Source organism: Micromys minutus, assembly GCF_963924665.1.
Source record: "Micromys minutus genome assembly, chromosome: X".
NCBI classification, from domain to species: domain Eukaryota; kingdom Metazoa; phylum Chordata; class Mammalia; order Rodentia; family Muridae; genus Micromys; species Micromys minutus.
In genome coordinates, this window is record NC_137970.1 from 47943175 (window position 1) to 47970665 (window position 27491).

The window sequence follows — 27491 nt, forward strand, 5'->3', positions numbered from 1 at the left end:
TGGGGTGGGGAGGAATCCCGAAGTAGCTGAGTGAGCTGAGCGAGGGAGGAGGAGAAAGGCAGGGAGGAGGAGCCCAGTGGAGCAGAGTCGGAGGGACTAGTGACTCCTGCGAGTGTGCAGCCCGCGGGGAGCCGGCGCTGCAGGCTGTGAAGCCGCCTGCCCGCCCAGCCGCCCGTGCCTCTCGCCTGCCCGCGTCCGGGCCCTGCTCTACCAGGATCCCGGCTGCCTCTCAGGGTTCCCGAGTGCCACAAGGCTATCGGAGCGGGCCGGTCCCCGCGCCCGCGTCCAGGATGCCTTTCTACCGGCGCACTGTGGTGCCCCAGCGCCTGTGCCCGCGCAACCCTCCGCAGCCGCTGGCCGAGCTCCGCGACGTGAGCCACCTGGCCGCGCTCAGCCTGCTCCGCCAGCTCGCAGACCTCTGCGGCCACTCGCTGGCTCTGCTCGAGGACCTTGAGGGGCACCTGCTGGCTCTGGGGCGCCGCACCGACAGCCTGTACCGGCGCACCGTGCGTCTCCGCCACCGCCTTCCCTGTCGCCTTCTCGGCCCCGAGGACGATGAAGAATTGCTAGGTAAAAGGCGCGAGGCGCCCACGACCCTCTCCCACCCTCCTCTGGGGATGCCCTTCTGGGTCTGCCCGTGGCCGCCCCTCAAAGATCGAGGGACACCTCCCGTGATCCGCTCGCTTGCTCCCTAGTGGCCCTCTGACTTCAGGGTTCTGGTCTGGGGGTTGCCGCCACTCTGGAGTGCTTGGAGAAGGAGGGAGGGGATCTGTAGGGTCCTGGGCTGCGCAGACTAAAGCGTCCCGGTGGCCCCGGGAACCGAATGGCTGCGCCTGCGTCTCTCGTGATGGGCCACTTTGGAAAGCGCGCCCGAGCTGCACGCCTGCCTCCCGTGCCCGTGCGACCTCGCGCAGGACTGGACCGGGCTGCCCGCGCCCAGCCGCTTCGGAGCTCCCTTCCCGCCCGCTTCTCCCCGCACACTCCGCGCTGCTTCGCCGGGAGTGGCCGGCAGGGGGAGGGGAGACTGCCCCGGGCTTAGCCGATTCCATCCACCTACCCCACCCCCCCACCCCCAACCGCTATGGTCCGGCTGCCCAGATTTGCTGGAGAGAACCATTTAAAGAAACTGTCATCGGTTTTCTTAGAAATGTGTTCGTTTTAAGAGGCACCAGTGCCCAAGAAATGCCAGGACCTGGGAGTTTCCTTTCTGAACACTAAAAACCTGTGAGACTGGGGCTGGCGGGAGCTCGGGCTCTTTACTACTTTGGATCTCAACACTTTGAGAGGGAGGGGCCTCCTCTGTGAAGAAAGGCAGCGTTCCCTTAGAATGTGGGACTTCTCTCAAAAGAGGTCGGGGCTGAGTATGTTTAAGAATGCCCAGAGTAGCAGCGGCATGGCAGGTAACCTGGCCAAGGTTAGAAAGGGGTGGCAGGGGAGCAGTGCAACCCGAAAGTTTCAGAAGGAGGCAGAAGATGGCTACTTGCTGACTTTTGAGTGAGGCCTTGGGAGAGATTTGTCTGGGTCAGCCTTTCTTCCTCTCAGACTCCACCTCTACCAAAAAGACAGGAGTCAGAGGCCCTGGCGCCCCTCTTCCTTCATAAAGGTCCCTGACCTTTGAGGTAGATGGCAGAGGTCACCTCTAGAGAAAAAGAAACTGAATCCTTTGAGCAAAGGAAGGTGAAGGACACAGATGACTGCCAGATGAAATGTGGACATGGGACCAGAAGCCTCTGGGAGTTAGGGGACCAAGAAAGCTGAGACCCGGGGTCTGGCTCCTTCTCAGTTAACAAAGAGGGTAAGAAGGTCATTGTTTTTCTTTCCCTGGGGTCCCACTGATTACCAGGATTAGTCTAGGAGAAATTTGATAAGACAGCTTGGAGAATACTTTTCCAAATCCCTGTACAGCATGCAGTGTACAGCCTGCGTGCAGCTTACAGCCTGCAGACAACCACCTACTGAGTTTAGCAGGGTAAGTTGAGGACAGGAGAAAGCTTTGCTTTTCCAATGCATAACTTTCTGTTTGCTGAGTCAGCTAGCCCTTCCCATGGGTTGGGGTGTTGGGATAGCTTCACTAAGTCACTTGAGGGCCTTTCCAGTGATCTATTGGGTTAGAAAGAGGTATTTTATGCCTCAGGTATATTAAGGGAGGGAATGGCTCTTAAGATAATGTGTCATTGAGTTAGTCTCTTGGAAGTTTGCAAGAGCTGGGAATCTACTTACCTTCAAGAACGTACATGTTACTTGGCCCCAATGTACTCCAAGAATTGCTGCACATACCAAACAGGGCCACCTTCTGTGAGTCTCTAAAAAGAGCTGCTTTTCTAGTTTCTTGCCCTAGCCTCTTCTTGAAATTCCCAGTGCACACTTTTCAATAGCTGTAGGTCCTCTCAACAATGGGCTGAGGGCAAGTGCCAAGTGCAAAGAGAGGTGGGGAGCATGATCAGAGTACCATCTGGTACCCCCTTCTTGCTGAGGCATAAGCTTCAACGAGGTGTCCAGCAGGCTGGATATTAGATTCTGATAATAAACAAACAGGCAGACATTGTCAAGTCCAGTCCTTTTTGTTTGTCCTTTCTAATACCCTTTCCTCCTAGGATTCCCACACCTCCACTGACCATCTTGCTGAGGGCCAGCTCTTCTTCCAGTTAACATTCTACCCTGCATACTGCCTCTCTAGCTAGACTTACCCTCCTATTCTTCCTCTAGCTATTTCTTCCAAAGAGGTTTGGAAACATGGCCAGAGTGAATGACAGCTGACAGGCCAGCAGCTTGTGGCCTCCCTGCTGGGACAACTTGGCTGCTACTAAAGGGCTGAATAGTGTGACAAGTCACACTGGCCCACAGCATGCAGGCTGGGCCTGGGCTCTGGGAAGCAGCAGAGGGAGGACAGGACAGGAGGGAAGATAGAAGAGGAGAAGGTGGATGCTAAAGGATCACATGTGATTCTTTACACTGTCTGGGGTCAAGCTCCCACCATCTTCAAGGTTACAGGGGTGGGACTGGGCTGGCTTGGTTGCCTGGCAACACTCCCCCCAAAGGCTGTTCTTTGGTAACTTGAGCCCCTTTGAAACTGCCCTAGAAACTCTTGTAACTGGCGTGAGGTGGGGGATGAGGGTGGTAGGGAAGAAGGCCCACTTAGGTCTGAACCAGGTCTCTGTCTGCGAATCAATGGCAATTGCTATATACCAAGGCCCGGCCTTGCTTCTAAATCGTCCCCCTCCCCAAATATGGCTTTGGATGTGACCCATTTGTTGCATCCTGTGGCCTTTATTCTGTGATCTTCTCAAAGTTGTAATGGTTAAAGCCTGTGGGAAATAGTTCTATGTCTGCTGCCATATGCTGAGTCAATCGAAGCTCTCCTACTCAGAGATCTATTTAAGGTTTGTAGGTGCTTCATGATAATTACGAAAGCAATATAGGTCTAGGTATGCTTATTTTATTTTATTACATGTTATTGTAATACACACACACATGCAACACACACACACATGCAACACACACACATGCAACACACACACACATGCAACACACACACACATACACACCAAGGTGCCACAGTGCATATGTGGAAGTCATAGACAACTTGTGGTATCTGGTTCTCTCCTTCTACCACATAAGTCCTGATGATTAAACTCTGGTCATCAGGTTCATTGGCAAGTGCCTTTACTTCTGAGCCATCTTGATGACCCTTCTAGTTACATTTCATAACACTGGAGAGCAATTGTTTCTCACTAACCCATGAGCTTTCTGGGAGAAACATGCTCTGTTGCATTTTTGCAGTTATTTTGGCTTGACTACAGTCAGTGAGATCCACAGCAGAGCCCCCTTCTTTGTTAGATACCCCTGCCTCTTGATGTTTCAACATTACAGCAACCCTGACTACAGACTGTAAGGGACAGTTAACTTATTTTGTTTGCAATTATAGTCCTCATATGTTATAACTCTGCATAGGATGAAAAATAGGAAAACTATACTTCTTGACTACAGTCAGTTTGCCACGAGATGAGATGCCACACTGTTCTTGCTTAGAAGAATAGGACGTGACCGCTGGGGTTGGATCTTAGGGATTCTTGAGAGACTTGGGATACACTTTGCCAGGACTGATTTTGTCTCCATCTTGCTTGTCATCTGAAGAAACTCTTGGGACAGTGGGTTGACAGAAGGAATTTGGGGGGGGTGGGAAACAAACCTACTTTCATTAATTTTTTTCTTCACTTCCCGTTTTCTCTTTAAATACTATGAAATTCTTGGTCTGCTTCATGATCTTTTCACTTGTTGAAAACATCTTCTCTGGAAATTTGAACACCAAAATGTCCACTAGAATTTCCTCTCCTTTAGAAACAAGAAATGTAATCTTCTCCGTTTTAGATGCAGGAACAGAGTGTCAGGCTAAGAGAGGAACAGAAGGTTTAAGTTATGACTTCTGGGCTCACATTTGACCTGGATGAAGGTGATCAGGTTGCAGGAGAAGAGTGGTGCCTTAGCATCATCTGTCCCTGTCTGTACCTCTCTGGCTTGGGCAGAGTCTATTTCCACTATATGAACTAAAAACTCAGTCATTAATCCATTGTGCCATTGTGAGCATCATTGTACTTGACAGCCGAATCCCAAGAAGAGGAAAGGACCTTTCCAATGTTACCCAGATGAATCAAGACTCTTAGTGCCATGGGCCTCAAATTAGACCAGTCACTGGTTGGCCACTCCCACAAGTTCTGTGCCACCACTGCCCCAGCACATCTTGCAAGCAGGACAGATTATAGTTTGAAGGTTTAGTGCTAAGAGAATTTTAGGGTTGCCAATATGTAATTCTAAATGAAAGGAGTAGAACCTTCAAATAAAGCATCAGCCTTTCAAAACGACTCAACGATCACTGGTATGTTGAAATTAAAATAGTTTCTTACTAGATTCTTTTTCTTCCTCTCCTCTCTCTTTTGTATTCCTGTTGTTTGTGATCTACAAATGTATTCAGCCTGCCAGTGTGGTGATGTGGCACTGACCAAGTGACAGAAAGTCAGTGACAGAAGTTTTTTATTCTGAAGGGGCTTCTGACATTCTAAACCAGTGTTCTGACCTCTGCCATGACATTGTGTTCCAAGTCAGTTCATTGAGAGGCCCTGCTCTGGCATTTTCATTAGCTGGAATTTGTCCAGGATAATGAATGATTCCCAATCTCTTTAGTTCCTGAGGGGTGCTTTAAAGAACAGCACCCCTCCTCATGGTTAGGAGGCAAGCTAGAGCTGGAGAGGAAGGATGCCTAACCCTGCATGGCACAGGGAGCAGGTGGGAGGCATTGGACACCCCTGTTAAACCTCTCAGTTAGGAGTGAAGTTTGCTCTGAAGAAATGATCGTCAGGTGGAAAAGGGTAGTTAGCCTCAGACACGCTGACTTCTGAAGCTCACCTTTCTTCAGGCCCCTTTTCACTTGTTTGTCTGGTTTGGTTTTGGTTTTTTCTGATCCTTCTGTTTTTTTTTTATACTGGCTAGTTGCCCTTTGAGATTGCAGTTCAGTTATGAGTATGAGGCTACATCTTGACTATTTTCTGTTGCTGCAGTACAGCTCAGTTGGCATTTCAAAAAGCATGTTTATTAGAAACCAAGGGGAACAAGAAAGTCAAATGATTGCCAGAAATGCATTTAGCATACATGTTTCCAAGGAATGGATTGCTTATCCTTCTGTGCATAAGTAGCTTAACAGGCTTACTGGCTTTGCTGTTCTGTACTCTTCCAGGGGCCTCAATTCATCATTTCTTTTAGGCATAACTTGGTTTGGGTTCTTACTGTTGTGCTGGATTCTAGAGACTGACAGTCAAGTAGACTGGGCTCACCTTTCAGAGTGCTCCTAGTCTGCAGGCCTGGGCGCCATCTCTGTTCCCACCATGTCAGCATGGGACCTCGAGTGGAAGAGCAAAAAACAAAACAAAACAGAAAACAACCTTCTGAAAGCTGAAGAGAGTTAACGAGTAGCGTCAAGACCTCAGTTTACACCCCAGAGAGTTCTTCAATTCAGTCTGGTTTGGGGCTCAAGAATAAAATTAGGGCTTCCAGAGTCCTCTATGGTAACAATTAACCCCAAAACATGATAGAATGCTATCAACAATTTTTTAATTAATTTGTACTTTTAGACATGAGACATTTTATGTTCAAACGTGTGGAGAATAGTTAGCTATTCGGCAAATAACCAATGCTTAGTGGGTCTGTGGTTACCATGAACCTTCTGCTCCTACTGCTCCTAGTTGGGAATGGCAGATCTTATTTATGTTCTTGGTTCAAGCAAGAAATAAGTTCTTTGCATAAGTTTGTTAAGGCAAATTTATTTTAATTTTTATTTCTGTCTTCCTGTCTCTGTCAGTCTGTCAGTCTCTCTCTCTCTCTCTCTCTCTCTCTCTCTCTCTCTCTCTCTCTCTCTCCCTGTCTGTCTGTCTCTCCCTCCCTCTCTCTCTCTCTCTCTCTCTCTCTCTCTCTCTCTGTGTGTGTGTATGTGTGTGTGTGTGTGTGTGTGTGTGTGTAATTATGTGCAGGTATGTACACATGTGCAGAGGCCAGAGATCGGCCTTAGATGTTGTTCTTTTTATCCACTCACTTGTTTTGATTGTTTTGTTTTAAAATCATTTATTTTTTGAGATTATAATTACACAATTTCTCCATTCCCTTTCTTCCTTCTAAACCCTCCCATATACCCCTTCTTGCTCTCTTTCAAATTCATGGTCTCTTTTTCTCACTAGTTGTTGTTACATGCATATATATACATATATGCATAAATATAACTTGCTCAGTCTGTATAATGTTACTCATCTGTATATTTTCAGGGCTGACTATTTGGTACTTCATAACTGACTTGTATGCTCCTCCCTGGGGAAGACCATTTCTTACACTCTCAGCATTCCATAGTTACTTATAGTTTTTTTGTTTGTTTGTTTGTTTGTTTGTTTAGGGTTGGGACCTCCTGGGCTTTTCCCCCTTCCATGTCAGCATGTTTATTGCTCTCATCCTTGTTCAGCTTCATCCTTAGGCAGTCATTTTGGTGAGAATTTAGGATGCTTTGGTTTGTTTTTAAGACACATTTCATTGGCCTGGTATTACCTACCGAACCCATGACTTCGTGCATGGTAGACAAGTGGTCTATCACTGTGATATATTCATGGCCCTTAAGTCTTATTTTCATTATTATCGTGTTTGTTATTTATTATTTATTATTGTGTATGATGTTTATGTGGAGGTCAGAAGACACCTTTTGGGAGGCGGTATTTTCTTTCTACCATGTGGGTTCTGGGACTTAGACTCAAATGATTAGGTTTGTATGACAAATGCTCTCACCCACTGAGATATCTTGCTGGCCTTATTAACTATATAAAAATATTATATAAGAATGTGATAATTCAGTTCATGTGTACAATGTGTAATGATAAAAATTAGGGTAGTTAACTCTCTTTATTTAAAATATTTATTAGTACATAGTAATTTGTTTATATTTATATACTATGCTGTGATGGTTCAATACATGTATTTCACATGTACTGATCAAATCAAGGCTTTTGTTTCTATTTATCCTTGGTCTGTGTTTGGAGACTTCAAGACCCTCTCTCCTAGATATTTATAAAAAATAAAATAAAGGGTTCTTGTGAACCGTAGTTACCCCACTGTGCTGAAGACCATTAGAACTTAATCCTGTGGCTGCCTGCATTTTGGTGTATATTACCCAATTTCCCTGTAAAACTCCTCCCCCGTCATTCCCACCCCTTGGTAACTGCTTTATATTTACATTTAGCACAGCCACCCCTCCTCCAAACCTTGTATGTATGACTGAGAACACACATTACTTGCCTTTCTGTGCTTGGCTTATTTCATTCAGGATAATGCTCTCTGATAATGCTCCATGTCTTTGCTGCAAATGATAGTGCACAGAGGATGGCAGCATCCTAATGGACAAGGCTACTTTGGTAATGCCACAGTCAGGTGTGAAGAGTAAGTATTAGTATAAATAAGCTTACAGCAAGGCTCGTGTGTGATGGACGGCGTGGCTGTACATGCAGGAAACAACTGGATACGAGCCGTTTAACTTGGAAAGTTTGTGCACTCAAACAGCTCTCCATCCTTCCTTCCCACCCTTCCAACTGCTCCCCTCTCTGGAAATTGTAAACAACTCAATAAAGTGTAGGGTTTTTGAGGGTGTGGATACTTGCACTTTCACCGCCATTTCTCCAGCTCCTCAGTCAGGATTTGACACCTAGGGCATTTTATTAGGTACTGTAGCTGGATTCCTTCCTTCCTCTTTTCTAGCCTAGGTTGGCCCATCCTGGGATAGTTTCTGGGTAGGTGGAGATGAAGTAGAAGGCAGGTCCCAAGCGGAAGGATCTGACTGTTGTGCAGATGAATGAAGGCTCTGGGGAAGATGCAAGAGACACAGCGGACTCAGTGCAGAGATGTATCTGGGAGGATGTGATGTCTGAGTCTGAAGGACAGTGTTCGTTATTGTGACAGGGGAAGAGGACAGGATTTCTAGCTCAGGAGGTTGTCTAAGCTAGTATAGGGCTGTAAGGGGGGCTGATGCGGGGAGGATGAGCTGCAGAGATTCAGGAGACAGCACAAGGCTCCACCGCACAGAAAGGCCACCAAAATGTATGGTTTAATTGAAGGTGTACCTCTGAGGCAGATGAGGCTGAGGTGGCCTGGCAGAGCCAAATTGTCCCCCCTCCCTGTATCCACTCCCAGCCCCAAAAGTCTCTAGCTGGAAGGACTCTAAGAAAGAGAAGGAAAAGAAGAGTCTACTGCTTGTGTGTCCCTGGCCCTTGAGACCTAAATCTTTCATTCATGTCAGTTTTGCTGTGAGAGGGGACGTCCGAGGGTTGACTGTATCTTTTATTACTTTTCCCCCCTAAAGAACGTAGATTCTTTGGAGTGATCAGCAAGTTCTCTATGGGAAAAAATAGGTTCCTTCCCTTTTTATTTTGTGGTGCTGGGAATTGGACTTATTTAGGGCCTACCCCCTGCTAGACAGGCACTGAACTACATCCTTAGTCTAAACAAAAGCATCTCTCCCTTTGGAAAGTGGAGTCAAAGGAAGGATGGGTTTTTAAGATCCATTACCCCCTTTTCCCTTTCTTTGAGCAGATTCCTTTGCTGCTGAGAGCCATGTAATTATCCTCCTGACATTTTATAGTCTGATTCCTCAGTATAAGCAAAGTACCAAACAAATTATTCTCCCCAACTGGGAGGCTGTGAGGTGACCGAGACCTCCTAATATTACCATACTCAGGGGCTCCCTTCCCTTGAAGAAGGTAGCACTCCAGAGCTGCTAGCAAAACAGCTCTTGTCATTTATGATGTGTCTCTTTTGATCCATTTCAGGATCTTATGCTAAGGAAAAATCAGATATTGTACCAGGAGACTTGCAAGGATCTTCGCTACATAGTTTGGTTTTTTTGTGTTAACCTGGGAAATGAAAATAACCTAAACATTCACAAACGGAGTGGTTATGTAAATCTTTCAAGGTCTGTGATAGAAATGATAAAATAGCAGACAGCTATGAAGAACCATGCTGTGAACAAATATGTCTTAGTTGACTGGTGTTCTAAGCCACAGTTCTTTATGTGTAAAATGAAGTTAATACTACCAATTTCAAAGGGTTATTTCCAGGGCCTAATAATGTGTATAAAATGCTTGGTGCATATCCTACAATCATACTCACCATCACCAGATACTACCCAAAAAAGATGTAATTCTTTGAAGTCATTGTTTGTTTGTTTGGTTTTGAACTAGGATCTCACTATGCGTTGCCTAGGCTGACATGAAGCTTTCTGTCTTCCTCCCTCTGCCACGTGAGTGCTGTAATTACACCCATTTACTACCATATCTGGCTGCTTTGAAGCCTTTTGAAACCCCTAGATGGAGATCCTGTTCAGTCTCTTATAAGAAAAATGTTTCCTAGACGGCTCCCAATTACAGCCATTCTTCTCTAGAACTTGTGGAGAAGTCTCATGCATGCACAGAGAAGCACACCCCACTTTTGAGGCTGTCAGCTCATCTCTCCCCATCCTGGGATTTTGCTTCCCTTTGAGTCCTTCCTCCATTCTCCCACACTGAATTTGTTCACCACCTCACTGCCAATCAAGGGTGGGGGCCATCCTCTGTAGTTGAAGCAGGCTCTATTGAGAATGCTGGCAGCCTTGGGATATTTATTGGTATAGACTGATGCCTGCCGACCTCAGACCCTGCCAGGCTAGGACCCTGAAGAGGCATTAACAAGGCAGCAGAGGGTAGATTCTGGTTTACCAATCTAGCAGCTGCCTTTGCCCTCTGGTAAGGCTCCTGTGTAAGTGTCTTGCTAGCTCTGTTCTAGTCTCCTGGTATGGGGAGGGCATGGATCCTGGCTTGGCTCACCAGTTTTGCAGAATCAACTTGGCTAAGAGATAAAGAAGGTTTTTTTTTCTTCACAAAATATACTGATAAGTTTGCCTGAAAGTCCAACAGGTCTATCTTTTCACCAGTGCTGATATGGATTGAGTAAATCCCAATCTCATAGCCAAGCAGCATTGAGGTCACAGAAACACCTTGGCATTGTCTACGAGATGCCCAAACCACTAAGCAATTGTGTCATTTCCCTGAACACACCCCACTTTTAACCAGAAGTTCTTGGGGACAGTGGTCAGGAACCAGTATGGTTTAAAAGTTTCCAAATGGTTGTACTGTGCAGCTAGGGGTGAAGACTTGCGTTATAGATGCTTAAGATGGATGTCACCAAGCCAGAGTTTCCTGACCTGTTTGACCACACAATTCTCTTCCTGCTGCTGCTCCTCCTCTTTCTTCTTCCTTGCTGTTATTTTGTCCATGGTTAATGTTACCAGTGAATCACATTCCCAGTGCTTCATTATATAGTCTCTTATAGATTATATTTGTGGATAATAAGCATGATGTATAATGTAAACTTAGGTTAAAGCAGGTGACAAAATGTTCACATGTATGAATTAATCCCAAACAGCCATGCCTCCAAAATTGAATAATATACTTTAAAATTTTCTAAGTGAAGGAAGATAATTAGAAAAGAATTACTTTATCAGTAAAAGGAATATGTGCTACAGCAAAGGAAAAGATCTTTCATCTTATGTTGCTTTGCTCCCGTTATCAAATCCTTTAACATTTTAAATGAAAACAATGTTTTTCTTTGTTATAACTATTCAGTGTCACACCTTCTGACACTGGGCAGGGTCTCTACCTTCAACCAACTTTTCAACAAAATAGAGAGATTTTGCTATGCAGACATTTTTTTGGGGGGGGGGGGAATCCAGGCAGAAGGAAAGACATTTAGACATTTTCACTTTATAGTTTCATGCTTCAAATTAGGCCAGGCCCGAGATTCTGGATCAAAGTGAAACGGTTGCTTCTGAATTGAAGCGCGCAGTGGGCTCCATGCTCTCCACATTTGGTCCAGACCGCATCATATGGCATAATAGAACAACTGTATAAACACGTTCAGTATTTCAAACCATGTACACTCCAACAGATTGAATTTATTTTTTTAATGTTTTATTTCATTTGGTTGGGGTTTTTGTTGTTGTTTTTTGTTTGTTTGTTTGTTTGTTAGTTTTTGAGACAGGGTCTTCTGTACCCCAGTTTTATTTTTAACTTGCTTTATAGCTGAGAATGATCTTGAACTCCTGATCTTCCTACTGGATCTTCCTACCTGCTGGAACTACAGACATGCATCACTAAACCCTGCTCAACAGATGCAATTTAGAAGACAGAATAGCTGTCCTTTATTTCATGATACTAACAGAAGTACTTTTAGAATGTGGATCCTGGCCAACAGCCACCCAGAGAAAGAAGGAAGCCTGGTCCAATAGCATCTTCTGTATTTGGACTTCCTATTTGGAACCTCCTCTGTAGCTATTTTGGGGTCCCAAAACGTATTTGATTCTGTCAACAGTCACTGGGGAAATACTGGCACAAAGGGTTTAAGGGGGACAGGGGCACGTTTAGCATGCTCATCTCAGCTGCGATCAGAGAAGAGATGCTATAAAAAGGAACCCCCACAGTTTTCCTCTCAAGCAACCCCGGACCCTGGGGTTGAAGACAAGGCAGAAAGAAGGGTCTTTAAAAGGAATGAGGAAATGGTGGCTGTTTAGAGACACCAAGGCCCAGACTCACAGATAAAATAAGCATCTCACGCTGTACACACATCCCAAAGCACTTCGTGAGACTCTATTTCTATGTATAATTTTTGTGCTTTCATCAGTTAAGATTTTCAATTTTCACCAGCAAAAACACACGCTTTAAGTTTAAAAAAGAGGAAGGAATCTATTTATGAAGGTTCAGAAGTAGGTTTTAAGAAACAGTTCCGCTCAAAGTGCTACAGGAAAGGTCCCTTCCTGAGATGTGGGAACAGTACAACTCAGAGAACAGAGTTGGGAACTAATTTCTTGAGGATTTGGGGGTAGTGAGATCTTGCTGAGTTCCAGCTTCTGGACCAGATTACCTCTTGGAATAACAGGTTACATAAATTTACTCCCCACTGTGAACTAGCTCAGTGAAATCTTATTTTTTAATAACTCCAAGTTAATGAAAACAGTAGAATTAGGGAACAGGCGTTATTCGTGTGCAGAGAGCTTTTGTATTTTGTGCCCGAGGCTTCTAGATTACCTGAGGCATGTGAAGATGAGGAGGAAGAAAGAAGTCCAGGTGGGGAATGCCTTGGTCTCAGAGAACATTTATGGATTTCCAGGTGCCAATAGGGGCTGCTAGAATAAGTAGCAGATAGGTGTCCCCTGTGGGCAGAGGGGTGGCAAAACAGTGCCTCTTCTAGGTGAAACAACTTCAAGATATAACTATTAAACAATGGAACAGCATCTGGGCGGACCCAAACTTAAAAGCTGTCTTCTCCGTCACAACTAAAGAAAAGTACCCTTTCTCCATGGGCAGTCACACATGACAACCAACTTCACTGAACCGTGGCAGCAGTTTGAGACTCCATTTTCAAGAGAACCCTCTAGAACACTGCCAGGTTCTTTGAAGCACCAGGGACACAGAGATTGGTCAGAGATAGACCAATCTGTTTGAGGAATTCCCAGGCTAGCCCCTCCAACTCCTATTCTATCGAACTAGCTTGATCCACTACTGCCCACCCTGCCAGGCACAATCATTTGGTGGTAGTAGCCTGGATATTCATCAAATGCCCAGGTGCTGGCTACAGTTTGAGGGGGGCATCAGCCATTCCTCTGCCTGTGGCTCTGCACTCTAGAATGAACAACCAGGGCTACTTGTTAACTGTGACTAAAACATCGCTTTAGGATACTGGATGGGAAAATGCCACGATCATTTCTTCCTTCATGATGGTTTGAAAACTTGGCTGTGTTCTCTTGAAATGAGCTTCAAAGTGGGAGCTCAGAGTGGGTTGTGGTGGTGACTCATCATTGCCATCTTAGCACTTGGGAAGGCTGAGGCAGGAGGATCAAGAGTTCCAGGCCTGGACTCTATAACATGACACTGTCCTTTAAAAGGCTGAGTTTTGGCATAGCTGAGATATATTCCCCTTTCATTTTCTTGTCCCTTAAGAAAGGAAAGCAGTTTATCTCTAATGTGGTGATTTAGAGTTGGCTCCAAAGACTAATTCCTACCCTGATCGTCACACTAAGCCTGTGCTGGCCTTTGTGCCAGATATTGGTGATACTGATTCTCAAGAGTTGTCTTTCACTCTTGAGAAAGCGTCACTGCAGACAGCTAAGTCCTCTGTGGAAAGCATTGGGCACAGGGGCAGGGAAAGCTTCCATAGCCCGTTCCTCTCTTTTCCAGAACCTAGTCATCCTTCCAGACTCACACCCAGCTCCTCCCAGCCTTCCCTCTGCTATGCTCGGACCCCACTTTATTTGCGTTTGCGGCCATGCTTCCTCCAGGTGGGGGGGAGATAGTCCAGGCAGAGGCTGCCAAAATGTATTGACCTTTCTTGAACCCACTTTTATTTCCTTTCCTTTATTACCTCTTGAATGTAATGTAACCCCCGTCATAGGAACTTGGAAGAACACTCTGGTAACTCCTTTCCTAAGATGAGCCAGGAGCTGGAACTCAGAGCCGTCTCTCCCTGGGGGAGGTAAATCTTGTCTTGGTGGTGGTGGGGACTTGGACATAGCATGCAGCTGCTGAGCCCTTCAGATCCTGAAGGGGTGGGATGAATTCCAAGTGTCTCTCCAAGCCAGACTTCAGTCCAGTGGCTGTGGGTAGTGAGCCACAGACCTTTTGGGGAGGAAGAAGCCCCATTATGATGATTGTGAAGTTACTTGCTTTTGCTTATTTGGCCTCTGGTAGGAGCAGAGTCCCGGTATCAGCTCAGAGGAGTAACTTTTAGTTCTGAGCCTCTATTTTTTCTGTCAGAAGGATCAAAAATACTCCTCTATGGAAAAAAGCTTTGGAAACAAAACCTCATGCCTACAATGTTCCATATTATCCTTGAGGAAAAGGACAGTGGCTGACTCATCCATCTGTCTTCAACATCTACTTTGAAAGTAGGGATGATGCAAGTGTTTGTTGAATGACTAATGGCTGAGCAGGAGATGGATTTTTGTATTTTTTTAAACTTTTGCTTACTACCTAATAAATCCTCTGTATCAATTAATGCTTTCTCTTAGACGTAGTTAGTTTTTAATTACTGGGATAAAACACCATGACCAAGGCAACTTATAAAAGGGAGGATTTATTCAGACTTAGAGTTCTAGAGGCATTGGAATCCATCACCATCATAATGGGGAAGATGGCAGGTGTGACACATATCCTGATCCTCAAACAGGAAGCATGGGGCACACCAAGAATGACCTACATCTTTTTCTTTTTCCATTTTCTATTAGCATATTTTCCACACAATATATTTTGACCATGTTCCCCCCCCCCACTCCTCCCAGATCTCCTTCATCTCTTAAGCCACCCAACTTTATGTTCATTTTCTCTCTCAAAAACAAACAAACAAACAAACAAACAAACAAAAAAGAACCCTCTCTCCTCCTGGCTCAGGGATCTATGCAGAAGAGGAGGTGGAAAGACTGTAAGAGTCAGAGGTGGTGGGCAACACCTAGGAAGTGGCAGCATCCAGACTCAGAAGGACCGATGCATGATAAAGTCACAGAGGTCGTGAAACTCACAGCAGACACAAGACCTGCACAGGTTCAAAGCAAAGTCCGGGCTTAGACAGGAAAGCTGACACTAAATCCCACCCCTAACCAAGAAGCTCTGTGTAATTGATAACCCGCTGGGAGAGGGAAGGTCAGTTTTCTCCAATGGAGTGTCACTGGGTGTGTCAACTACACTCCAGGGCAGGCCCCATGCTGAGGAGTAGTTAGTTAACCCAAAGCAAACTCTGTGCTTAAGCCTACTCCCAGTGATAGACCTCTACCAACAAGGCCACAGCTCCTACTCCTGTTGTACCAATTGGGCCCAAGTAGTCAAATATATAAGCCTATAGGGCTGTTTTCAGTCAAACCACTAATGTTTTGTAACTTTTACCATTACCAATACTGTGAGCCTCACAATACTGCAATACTCAAGAGGACATTTATTGGCTCTCTGCTGTCTTGCCTGCAATAAGACATACCACTGCCAGGTTGATGGTGACTTCCAGGCTATGGCCTTTATTTTATCTTATTTTTTAAATGTGTTTGGGTATTTTTCCCACTTGTATGTCTATGTACTGTGTTTGTACCTGGTTCCTGTAGAGACCAAAGGAGGGCATCGGATCTCCTTAGAACTAGAGTTACACGTGGTTGTAAGTCATCATGTGGGTGGCGGGAATCCAACACAGGTCTTCTGGAAGATCGGTCAATGCTCTTAACTGCAGAGCATCTCCCTAACCCCAAGTATGACCTTGTATAAACTCAAGTCTTGTACCAGGTTCCTCCAGGCTGCGTCCCTTCCATGCCTGTGCCACCAACCCAACCACAGTATGCAGTTTTGCTTAATACATACCTGCTGTGTGATTAACCGAGAAACAAAGGGAGTCCCACGTTTTCACAGTGCTATTTGGCCAGTCCAAAAAGCCCACTGTTATCTTAATGTGGCAGCTAGGTTACCTCCCCCAACCCCCGCTGCACCTCTGTGCTGGCGATGAACCTCGAGAGGAACACACGGTAGGCGAGTGCTCTGGTAGTGAGATACCCTCAGCCATTTAAAAATTCTTTGTTTAAAAAAAAATTGGAGACCGTCTCACTAAGTCTCTTGAGCTACTCTTAAACACATTCTGTAGGCCAAGCCATCCTTATATTTATGATTCTCCTGTCTCAGCCTCTTGAACAGCTGTGCCAGTGGGCCATGTACCCCATCTTATTTTTGCACACCCCTTTTAAACACACCTTTAACTTTTTATTAAGCAGAACACACCAATTTTTAAATTGTCAAAAGCCCTTTGTTAATAAAGGCATGGCTCATATCCCGATGTTTAGGAGCAATATGTGTGTTACAAACCCATTTTATCCTCAAGGATTTCATGGTAGAGTCAGCCATTGTCACCCCCATCTTGTGGGTGAGGCAACAGTTTCCAAAGAACGTAAATAATTTGCTCAAGGGTCGGAAGGGCTGAGGGTGGCAGAGACTGTGGGGAAGTCTATAGAGGCATTGTCTTGATTAATGATTGATATTAGAAGGTGTAGCACGCTGTGGGTGGAGCCACTCAAGGGCAGGTGGTCCTGGTGTGTAAAAGAAGACAAGGTGAGTGAAGCCTGGTGAGCAAGCCAGGAAACATCCTTCCCCCATGGCCCCTGCATCATCACTCCCTGGGCCTTGCTGCCTTGAGTTCCTGCTCTGACCCCCCTTCATTATGGACTCTAACTTGTAAGGTAGAATGGAAATCCTTGCTCCTGGAGTTTTAATTTTTTATTATTTATTATTTATTTATTTATTTATTTATTTATTTATTTATTTATTTATTTATTGGGCTGTGGTATTTCATCTCAGCAACCGGAAAGCAAATTAGGGCACTATCTGTAGGGATCCACCTAACTAGGAAAAGAGCTGGCACAGGTCTTTCTAAGGAGACCTAAGCTGATGGGACAAAACCCAGAAGGAGCAATTCTTGATAGGGCCAAGAGAGAAAACAGGAAGCTTGATTTTCTGTGTAAAAGTAGCATTTTTGCACATCTGTTTCATTTATAAAGCACCTTTACATGTATTTTATCCTATGAGCCTCTTGTAAGAAATGGAAAAAAATGGATTCAGAGAGATTGCAACTGGCTTGCCCAAGGTGGCAAGGGGGGCGGCTGTGAGGACCAAGAACCATTTGCACTGCTTTAGGTGCCAAGGATACAAGAATATATAAGGTGGGCAAAAAAGTCTTTGTCCTAACAGAGTGTATAAAATGAAGCATTTTGTTTCTTTTCATTTACCCTGCCTGTCAGGCAAGCAATATCGATTTTAGTTTTGATCTTGGCTGTGTGTTTTAGATTCACCTGGCATGCGTCCATAAAAAAACAATGATGTCTGAGGGCAAATACACGTGCGTACTCAAATTTTACAGCTGCTCAGGAAGCAGTGAGTATCCAGCTGAGCTTGAGAAGGATTGGCTTTGAGCAGTGATTCCTACAGTCACCTTGGGAGCCAGGCATGGTGGTGCACACCCAGAGCCCCAGCTACTTGGCAGGCTGAGTCAGGAAGGAGGGATAGCTTAAGTCCAGTCTGTGCAACACACCAAGACCTTGCCTCAAATAAAAGAAAAGAAAATTAGAGTCAAGCATCATCTTCTCAAGGTTGCGAAAGCGGCGGGGTGTCCACATGTAAAAGAATGCAGTTGGCACCTCACCTCACACCACACTCGAAACCTACCTCAAAATGAGCAAAGGGGTTAAATTATAAAACATCTTAGGAAACACAGGAAGAGCTCTTTAAATAAAGCCTCTTACCCCTTAAGCATATGGGTTATTACTATTTTGTTCTCACAACAAATATTTGAGCACCCGTGTAAGTCCCTTCCCTTTCTAGGGTCCTTGTTCTCCTCTCTCTATAAAATAAGAAAGTGGGACATCTCTAAGGTCTATTGCAATTCAGTCTTGTAATTGTGTCGGGGAACCTGTGCTGGGGGTGGACACGGGGCACAAGAGCCACTCTTAGAGACCTGGGCTTAATTATACATATCCTTGATACTAGCATATATATTTCACTTGAGACACGGAAGTTTCATTTTTAGATGGGTAGACAAGTTTTTCTTGTCTTGTTTTTATTTGCTCTAGTAAGCATGCAACCTGTCAGGAATAGGTAGATTTTTTTTCCTTCTCAGTCGCCATTCTTCTGACACTACGTTGACTAGACAAATGGTCATCCAAGGGCAGAATCTCAACTAAATCAGACTATGAAAGTTAAACAGAGGAAAGAAAACAAAACAGTGTGCCTGCAGATAGATGTGCTGAGAACAGGGGGGAACCCTACCAGAAAGCAGCCAGCCATGGACTCTCTGTCTCTTTGTCTCTGTCTCTCTGGCTTTCTTGCTCCTTTGCTCTTACCCATGTGCATATGCAGGCCAGAGGTTGACACGGTCCTTTCCTCAATCACTCCCTACCTTATCTTTAAAAGTCTTTTCAATGCTATGTGTATGTCTGTGTGAATGTATGTCACATCTTTGCTGGTACCCTTGGAAGCTAGAAGAGGGTGATGGATACGTACTTGGAGATGGTTCTTGGTGGTGACCTGCCTGACATGATTGCTGGGAACCAAAGTCAGATCCTCTAGAAGAGCAGGAAGTCTGCTCAAATGCTGAACCATCTCTCTAGCCCTTCTGCTTTGTCTTCTGAGACAAGGTCTCTCTTTCTGACCCTGGAACTCATAGATTTAGCTAGATTGGCTGTCCAGGAAGCTCCAGAGGTCTACCTGTTTTCATGTCCTCAGTGCTGGGTTCTACACATGTGCCCCTGCACTCAACTTTTTATATGGGGACTGGGAAACTTGGGTCATTTCTAGCTTGTATGGCAAACTTCTACTAAGACATCTCCCCAGCCCTTGCACCTTATTTTCTTTTGTACCAGTAAGTAGTCTTAACTGGTGGAAGAAAGGAATGGCATGATTCAGATAGTGGTTAAGTGCTTGGACTTTGGAGTCACCTTCTCTGGGTTTGAATTCTCACTCGTCGTTTCACTATGACCTGGATAAGTAGCCTGACATCCTTTGGCATTAGTGTCACTCACTGTATGTAAAGAATCAGCACAGTGTTATTTCAGAACCCCAATATGAAGATTAGAAGCTCGGCAAGCACTATATTTTGTCATCTAAGTGTACATATAATATTTAAGTTACTTGCATTTGCTCCTTAATCTTTATTTTATGTAAAGTAAGTACTATTTTCCAGTTTAATAAATAAACTAAGGCACAGCGACATTGTCACTATGTTAGTGTTAACTAGGTCATTTTTGTAACTTAAAAAGATGGCCTAGTCACAGAGTCAGGGCTTGACCCTAGGATAACTGATTTCTTCATGACCACTAAACCACAGGACTGTAATATGCCATTATCTTCATCTTGATATTTGCAGATAAATAACCAAAGTTAGCTCTGGGGATGCTGAGCAAAGTGTGGGTTCTACCCAAGGAAATCTACAACTGTAGATAGGAAGAGAAGACACACATGTAAGGGGGTATGATAAAAGACACATCACATCACAGGAGTTCTAAGTAACTTTGTCATGATGTTGGGCCACGGACTGGTTCCTTGCTAGATACAGGGAGGGATTTGAAGCCAAGAAAAGCCACATTAATGAGGCACAGGAATGGTAGGACTCTGTGAAGCATCTGTGCATTGGGGAAAACACCTTATGCCATATTATTGGAGAATTCTTGGGAGGCCCAGAGAATTCAATGGCAAGGTCAGGTGCTGTGGACTTCATTTTAGGATCCCAAAGAAGTAGCTATTTTTTAGCTGCACAGGCTTTGAGACCATCCAGGCAAAATTTGTCATAGTATACAGAGAAAACTGAGGCCAGAGAGGAAAGGATAAGCCCCAGCAAGCCTGCAGCAACTGGAGGAGGATTTGTCACATTAATATTTCTAACCTGCATCAGAAAGTCTGGGCCATGTCCTGGAGAAATCCCTCAGTGACATCTTAATCTGTTCCCCCACTACCCAGAGATGCTCTTTAGAATTTTCTCAAAAGTTCTTGCTTCAGAACCATGAGTGGTGTGACACATATCTCTTAATTTCAGCATTTGAAAGGCAGAAACAGGAAGATTATTAATTTGAAGACAGCCTGGGCTACACAGCAAAACCCCTGTCAAAAAGCAATACAGACAAACAAAAACAAAGCCACTAAGTCTACTGTGTCATTTAATGGCCTATTCTACCACAAATTAGGTCTTGAACAGAAACCTTGATGGGCCTGCTATGGCAACACAAGACTACATTGAGAGAAAGACAGAATAGGGGTCTTAACAGTGATGTGTCAACTCCCACCCACCCCTGCGACACTGGTATTTTCAATCTTTCTCAGGATTGTCTCTTAGCCTCATATGGTGGTACCAACCTGTAATCCTGGCATTCAGGAAGCAGAGACAGATGGATCTCTGTGAATTCAGGGCAACTATGGGCTACATAGCAAAGTTTTAGGCTGACCAGGGCTATACAGTGAGACCCTGACTCAAAAAATATTTCTAACTGACATCTACCGATGTGTAATTTAAGTATTTGTCAGTTCTCCCAGTTCAAGTATATGCACTTAAGTGGCTTAAGACAGTCATGAAGTGAAACCATTACCAGAATAAGTTTTTAAAAGGCTATTTATTCATTTTCTTGTGTGCATATATTGAATATATATGTACACTGTGTGTGTGTATGTTTGTGTGTGTGTGTGTGTGTGTGTGTGTGAACACAGGCCAGAAAAGGGTGGATTCCTGGAGCTGGAGTTACAGTAGCTGTGAGCTGTCTGATATGGGGGCTATGAACCAAACCCAGGACCTCTGTAAGAGCAGAAAGTGCCCTTAACCACTGAGTCATCTCTCTAGTCCCTACCACAATCAATTTTATAACATTTTCATTTATAAATTTATCTCATTACCCTTAAAGGTAAGCTCTCCTTACCCAATCAAGTCCTCACGCTACTACTAATCTCCTTTTTCTTTTGTGTCCGTTTGCCTATTCAGGAATTTTCCCATTTATTATTATTATAGTTATTGTTATGATGACAAGGGGAATATATGTCACAGTGCATATACCTTTTATGTATGTAACTAGGAAAGAGATCTATTGGCTCGTATGGCTACTCTCTATTTAGACATTTGAGGAACTCCCAGATTGTTGTTTCTCACAGAGCTGGCTGGCATCAATTTATTTTCCTCCCAGCAATGTACCCAGTGTCCTGCTTCTCTGCATCCTTGCCAATTCAGGTATTAGCAATATGTTTGGGCACAGCCATCCTAGTGGGCATGAAATGATTTCTCATTGTGTTTTTGACCCGAATTTCCCTCATGACTATGATGTTGAACATCTTTCATGGACATAGTAGCCATTTGAATTACCTTTAAAAAAAAAGTCTTTTGCCCATTTTTGAGTTGGGTTGTTTGTTTTTGGTTTTTTGTTGTTGTTTTTAGTGGAATTGTAAATATTTTTTTGTCTCCTTGCTTTTATTTTTGCATCTGAGACAGATTTTGAGTATAAAAGCCAGACTGGCCTTGAATTTGCAACCCTTCTACTCCAGCTTCTCAAGTGGTAGAGCTTCCCATCCCTAGCTTACAGGAGTTCTTTGTACATGCTGTATATTGATACCTAGTTCTATGTGTAATTTGTTCATGTTTTCCCAATTTAAGTTGTCTTTTCAGTCTCTTGATATACTTTAATACACAAAGGTTTTAAATTTTTATGACAACCAACTTCTATTCTTCCCTGGCTGCTCATCCTTTTAGTGGTATGTATAAGAAAATATTAACTAGAGATGTAGCTCAGTGGTAGAACATTTTCCTGGAATGCGTGAAGACCTAGGTTTGATCCTCAATATTACAAAGAATATGAAATTCCTTTCTCAGCCCAGGCCATATAGATTTACATTTGTTTCTTTTCAGAATTTTATAGTTTTAAATGCTTTTATTTTCATCTTTGAAAGCCCATGTTGACTTAACTTTTGTACACGTTGTAATGTAATGGTCCACATTGTAGGATAAGACATCATCTGGATACCTTTTAGAATTGTCACATGTCACAGCATGCACGTGACAATCAGAAGACAACTTTATGGGCTTGATTCTCTTCTTCATCCTAACGAGCGCTCCAGGGATCAAATCTGGGTTGCCACGCTTGCACAGCAAGCAGCTTTACCCACATCTCTCTAACCATCTCTACTCTTCTTTGTTTTTCCGAATGATGTTGAGACCCTCACCAACATCAGTTGATTAGAGCTGAACTCCATTCTTTCATGGATCCATGTGTGGATTGTTATGCCAGTACCACAATATTGTTATTATTGTGGTTAGTTTTGATTTCTGTGCAGAAGCTTCTGAGATTGGAAAGTACTACTCCTCTGATCTTGGTTTTTCACTGCTAAGATTATTTTGGCTGTGCCAGGGCCCATGGATTTCTATATGAATCCTGAAGTCACTTGTCTGTTTCTGCAATATTACCTTTTTTCCCCCCACTTTTTAGCTGTTTGCCAAGGATATCACCTACCATGAGCTAAGCACTGTTTTAAGTTTTGGAGTCATCATCGTGGGAGAAAAATAGCTCTTAATTCTGCCTTCAGGGACTAAGAATCAAGTGGGAGAGGCAAACATTAATCAAATAATTACCAAAATAGAGGTGACATGAATAATGAATTGGCTAAATCAGAATGGGGTTGGGGACAGCGGTGGGGTAAGGAAAAATGTTCTTAGGGAAATCAGTAACCAGAAAGTGCCCACAGCTAGAAGGACTTTGGGAGCAAGCACTAAGTAGCAGAGAACAACACTAGGTAAGGGTCACCACTGGTCCTGCAGGCCTAGGGGAGCTCCCAGGGGTTTTGTCCTGAAAGCAACAGGAAGTCGCCAACACAGAGAACTGACATGATCTAATTTTGCTGTCAGAATCTTAGCTCTGGATGCTCTAAGAAGAATAAACTGGAGATACAGGCCATCGCCATAAAGAGACATTGGAAGTTTGGGTCAGGGTGGTAGCTGGAAAGACTAGCATTTGCAGATGCAGGAGAAAGCAAGATTGTAGAAATAGTCTTTGGCTAGAGAGTGGGATAGAATGGCGTTGTCTTTTCCAAGATTAAAAACAACAACAACAAAAACCCACTAGGCAGCTTTGAGGGGATCAGTGCTTTTGACTTTAAGGTGTCTTCTAGACATTTAAAAAAGCTATTTGACCCTTATTCTGAATCATCCTTGCAAAGAAGCCATAAAACATTTTTTTTCTCATTTTTCAGATGAGGAAATCGAGTACCATAAGGTTAAGTGGCAAAGCTAGCCAGAATACTATTAGTCTAAAAATAGCCCCAGTACCCTTCTCTTCTAGGACAGTGGAGCTGACTTTTCAAGAAGAATCCATGTCAAATAATTTCAGATAATAAGAGAAAAGTCATTGGAAGCATGTCTCCCCACCCACCAAGGCCTCTCAGACCCCAGAGCTCATGATCCTAAGGCAGCCATTGCCCCTCTCCTAACACCTCCATAGCATAATAGCCATTCCTCACTCCAGGATGGATCTGACCCCCCTCCAAAACCTTTAGTTTCTGGACCCAGACTGTTGATCAGGAGCAGAAAACTACCCACTCCTTTTCCCTACAGTGATCATGCTGCCGGAAAGACCTCACTGCTTTTAGAAACAGACTATTGTTGCCAGTCTGTGGGGAATGTATAGAAAGCTGAGATGCTAAGACATGGGGCCAGACGCTGGTGGTTAAAAAAAAAAAAGTAACAAGTCAAAGTGAACTCAGGTTTTTTTTTGGAGGGGGTTGGTTAATGTCTAATGGGGAATGTGAGGACAAAAATAAATAAATGGGTGGTGGGAAATGGGGTGGAATGAAAAGTTAGAAGAAAGACAAATGTAAAACATCATGGAGTTAGAGGAAGAGAAAAATAAAGTATTTGAAGGAAGAAAGTTGGGGAGGAAACATCCTGCTTCCAAATCAGGAATCTGACATTTACTAGCTGGATGATGTTATGCAAGTTACTCAGTGTCTCTAAGTGGAGATAAAATTGCACTAACTTTATGGGGTTTGTGTAAGGATTATAGGGAAGGCATGTATGTAGTGTCCTGGACACAGTGTGTACCTCACGATTAGCACCGATAACTCTCAGCTGTTACTCTGCCTAGGCCTGCCCTCCTCATTTCTCTTGCCCCTGCTCCAGCCACCAGTTCCAGACTGGGCCGGCTTATCTCACCAGGTCTGGATCAGGCAGGAAATATCCTGTTTCGGGATTCTGCTGCCTTGCTTGTTTCCTCTTCCTTTCCTTGTCTCTTCCCTACCACCCCCACCGTGCTGATTCTTAGTTCTAATCTCTACCCAGTCACCATGCTGCAATACCCTTCTAGGTCCTGTCCTTTTTCCTGCTTTAGGCAGTAATTGCCCGGGTGAATGACACCCCTGTGTGAAGCATGCTAGCTTGGCTTGTTGACTGCATCCTCTGTGCTTCGGCCCTTGTCTTTTTAGAATGGTGGCTAAAATAATTCTTTAAAGTTCCAGACTTCCTCAGGAATCAGCCGACACTGTAAAGCCTGCTCCGGAGACATTTGTGAACTCGCTGTCAGCCAGGAGAGAGAGTAAGCTATGCTGCCAACAACAAATAACCAAGGCTTGCTCATGGGATCTAGACTAGTGGAGAATCCATTTTCAACATGTGTTTCTATCATTGTTGAAACAGGAAGAAGGGCTATACTATATGCTCTGGATTCTATATTTAAAAGATCCTCAACGCCTATGTGGGAGTGAGTCCTGCTGCAGCAAGGGTGGGCGCAGGGAGGCCATTGAGGAAACTTAATCCTGGGCGAGTTATTGGTAATATGAGCTGTACTGGTGTGTGTGTGTGTCTGTGTGTGTGTGTGTGTGTGTGTGTGTGTGTGCGTGCGTGCACGCGCGTGCACGTTATGATAGATTTGGGATATCGTCCAGAAAAGACAGGCAAGATTTTCCTTTAGATTTCATATGAGGATTAAGGAGAATAATAGAATCAAGGCTGGTTTTTGGCCAGTGTTTGGGCTTGAATATGTGGATGGATGGCATCCATCCTTAACTGGCACAGAAGTGGCAGAATCTGTGGGTTAAAAGACAAAGCCCAGTAACACCTGATGGGAACCCCAGCTTGGAGTTCTTTTTATGGGGAGCCCTGCCAGTTGTTGCACAATGACTTAAAAAGAGGAAGATTTTTAAGGAGAGCTCTTTGATAAAGCACACACACAGGCACGGCCACAGGAACACAAACATGTCCACACGTATCATATGCCACCCACACTGCTGGCCAGTCCCTTCTGGACCTCACACAGTACTATTCCCCAGGAAGTTCTTCAAGGTCTCTAAAGTGTCCCATCCGTGTTTTTATTTCTGGTGGGAATGAACATTTTGCTGATGATTTCTAGTTAAAGAAACAACATCCACGGTAACCCTCATACCGGAAGGACTCCCGGGAGTAGGGTTAGCGGTGATGCATGACCTTTTATCCTGTCAAACTGCTTTCCAACCTAGGGAAATGTAGAAAATATACGAATAGCACATCTATTAAGCCAATGTACACAGTCCAAGGTAACAATCTGTCACTCTTAAGCACGACTTCTAACACAACGTGTAGTACCTGGGTACCTCATTAGAGGAGGTTGCCTGGGTACCTCATTAGAGGAGATCAGGGTTGTGGAAAGTTGGAAAGAAAGTGAAGGCGCCACGGCCATGGACCGGTTAGATCCTGGCAACTGTTTCCGACTGAAGTTCACTTTATAGCCTTGCTATTTCCAGGATCCCCAGGCTGGACTTTTCGCAGTGTTAAAAGCAGGTACTAAAGGGCTGCGTTCGGCTTCAGGTTGCCAGACTCTCCAGAAATGGCCAGTTGGATAGAGGGCATCCCTCAGGCTGTGTGCTTGTGGGGAAGAATAGAAGAAAACAGAGCCCCGGAGCTGGGAGAGATGAACCTTATTTCAGTCCAGGCTGGGAAGCAGCCTCATCGTGCAGGGAAAGCCTATGGGATTTGTGAGAGGCCACAGGCTTCTCTTGGCTAGGAGTCAGCATTGTGGGAAAAGGAATCACTTTTCCTTCTGCCCAAGTAAAGGAGAAGCTGTGAGCTGCCTGACTTCCAACCTTTATTGATTGTGCCTTCTAGAAATGTAGAAAGCCAAGTGTAACTTATAGTAGCCACATGCAGCTCCTGTGAGGTTGTATTGCCCACTTATCAGTGTAATAATGAAGACAAGACATACAACTACCAAGCGGCTGTGCTAGGGTTTAGATCTAGTTGGTAAGCTCTGGACAGTTGCAAGTGAAGCTGCTTCCTAGGCATAGGGACAGACTGTACTCCTTATGACAGAGATGGATCAGAGGGCCACCGTGTGTCAGCCAGCCTTACTGCCTCCTGTGATTCTCGGGATTGTTTCCAGCCCCTCAAACTATCATCTCCTCGAGCCTCTAGACCTGTTTTCCCATCCAGTAAACTTGGGCAGTGGGTCAGCAGAGAGAGAGCAAAAGCCTACTGGGTTTTTGTTTTTGTATATTGTGTTTTTAATTTGTGTTTGTTTTGGATGTGGATTTTTAAAAATGTTTTCTGACATAAAATTTTGCTATATAGCCCGGGCTGACTTCAAACTTTCTGCTTCACTGTGAGGAATGCAGGTATAAGCCACCGCCCAGGCCAGTACAGGGAATTTTTGTTGCTGTTTACAGTACTGAGGACTGAACCCAGTGCCTCTGTGCAGTGCTGAGGAGCCTTTGAATTATAGACTAGTGTAACCTTGAGTTCCTGCTCATCCTGAGCACAGCACATTCCCATGTGTGATCCACGGAGCCCTAGGGAATCTCACAGTGGTGTTCCCAGGGCTACTGGGAGCAGCTCTGGTTTCATATCATATGTTGGAGATCTATAGGTAATTTCTTTTCAAAGGTGACACCTGTGTTGTGCTGGGAATCAGATCCAGGGGCCTTGATGTGCTCAGTAAGCGCTCTGCCGCTGAGCTACACCCCTGTCTCCAAAGGTGCCACTTGTGATCACAAAACAAGCAAGCAAACAAAAAACGAGTGAAACGGAACAGTCAAAGCCTAGAATGAGAGAAATGGGGATGAATGGTCTGCTCTGCTGAGAGTTCTGCAGCCGCTGAGGTGAGGGAGGGGGTCTGGGTGTGCGCATATGGGTATGTCTTGAGAGGAGTGTGTGCTAGAACAAAAAGAAGAAAACCAGAACAAAAAGAATGGGATGAAAGTTTGAGTCAGTGGGATGGCTAGTTGCCATTTTGAAGAAGAGACAGTAGAAAAGAGAGGAGAGCAGGGGGCTACCCTCCTGATACCCACCCATGATCCAGTGTTTCTGCCCAAAATCTCACTCAGAATACAGCACCAGCTTCCCACCTTGAGCTTTAAGGGCAGATGCCCCTTGGCTCACCACAGGGT

At 44.5% G+C, this 27491-nt stretch overlaps 1 protein-coding gene across 3 annotated transcripts in view; it reads left to right on the plus strand.

Annotated features, from left to right (window-relative positions):
- Positions 1 to 290: 290 nt before the first annotated feature.
- Positions 291 to 27491, plus strand: part of NHSL2 (NHS like 2) — a gene marked incomplete at its 5' end in the record, with an annotated part of 228837 nt that continues 201636 nt past the window's right edge. For all 3 annotated transcript variants that reach the window (XM_080910898.1, XM_080910899.1, XM_080910895.1), the window contains one exon: positions 291 to 570. In XM_080910898.1, the coding sequence (XP_080767024.1) occupies positions 291 to 570 (280 nt within the window). The remainder of the gene's footprint in view (positions 571 to 27491) is intronic.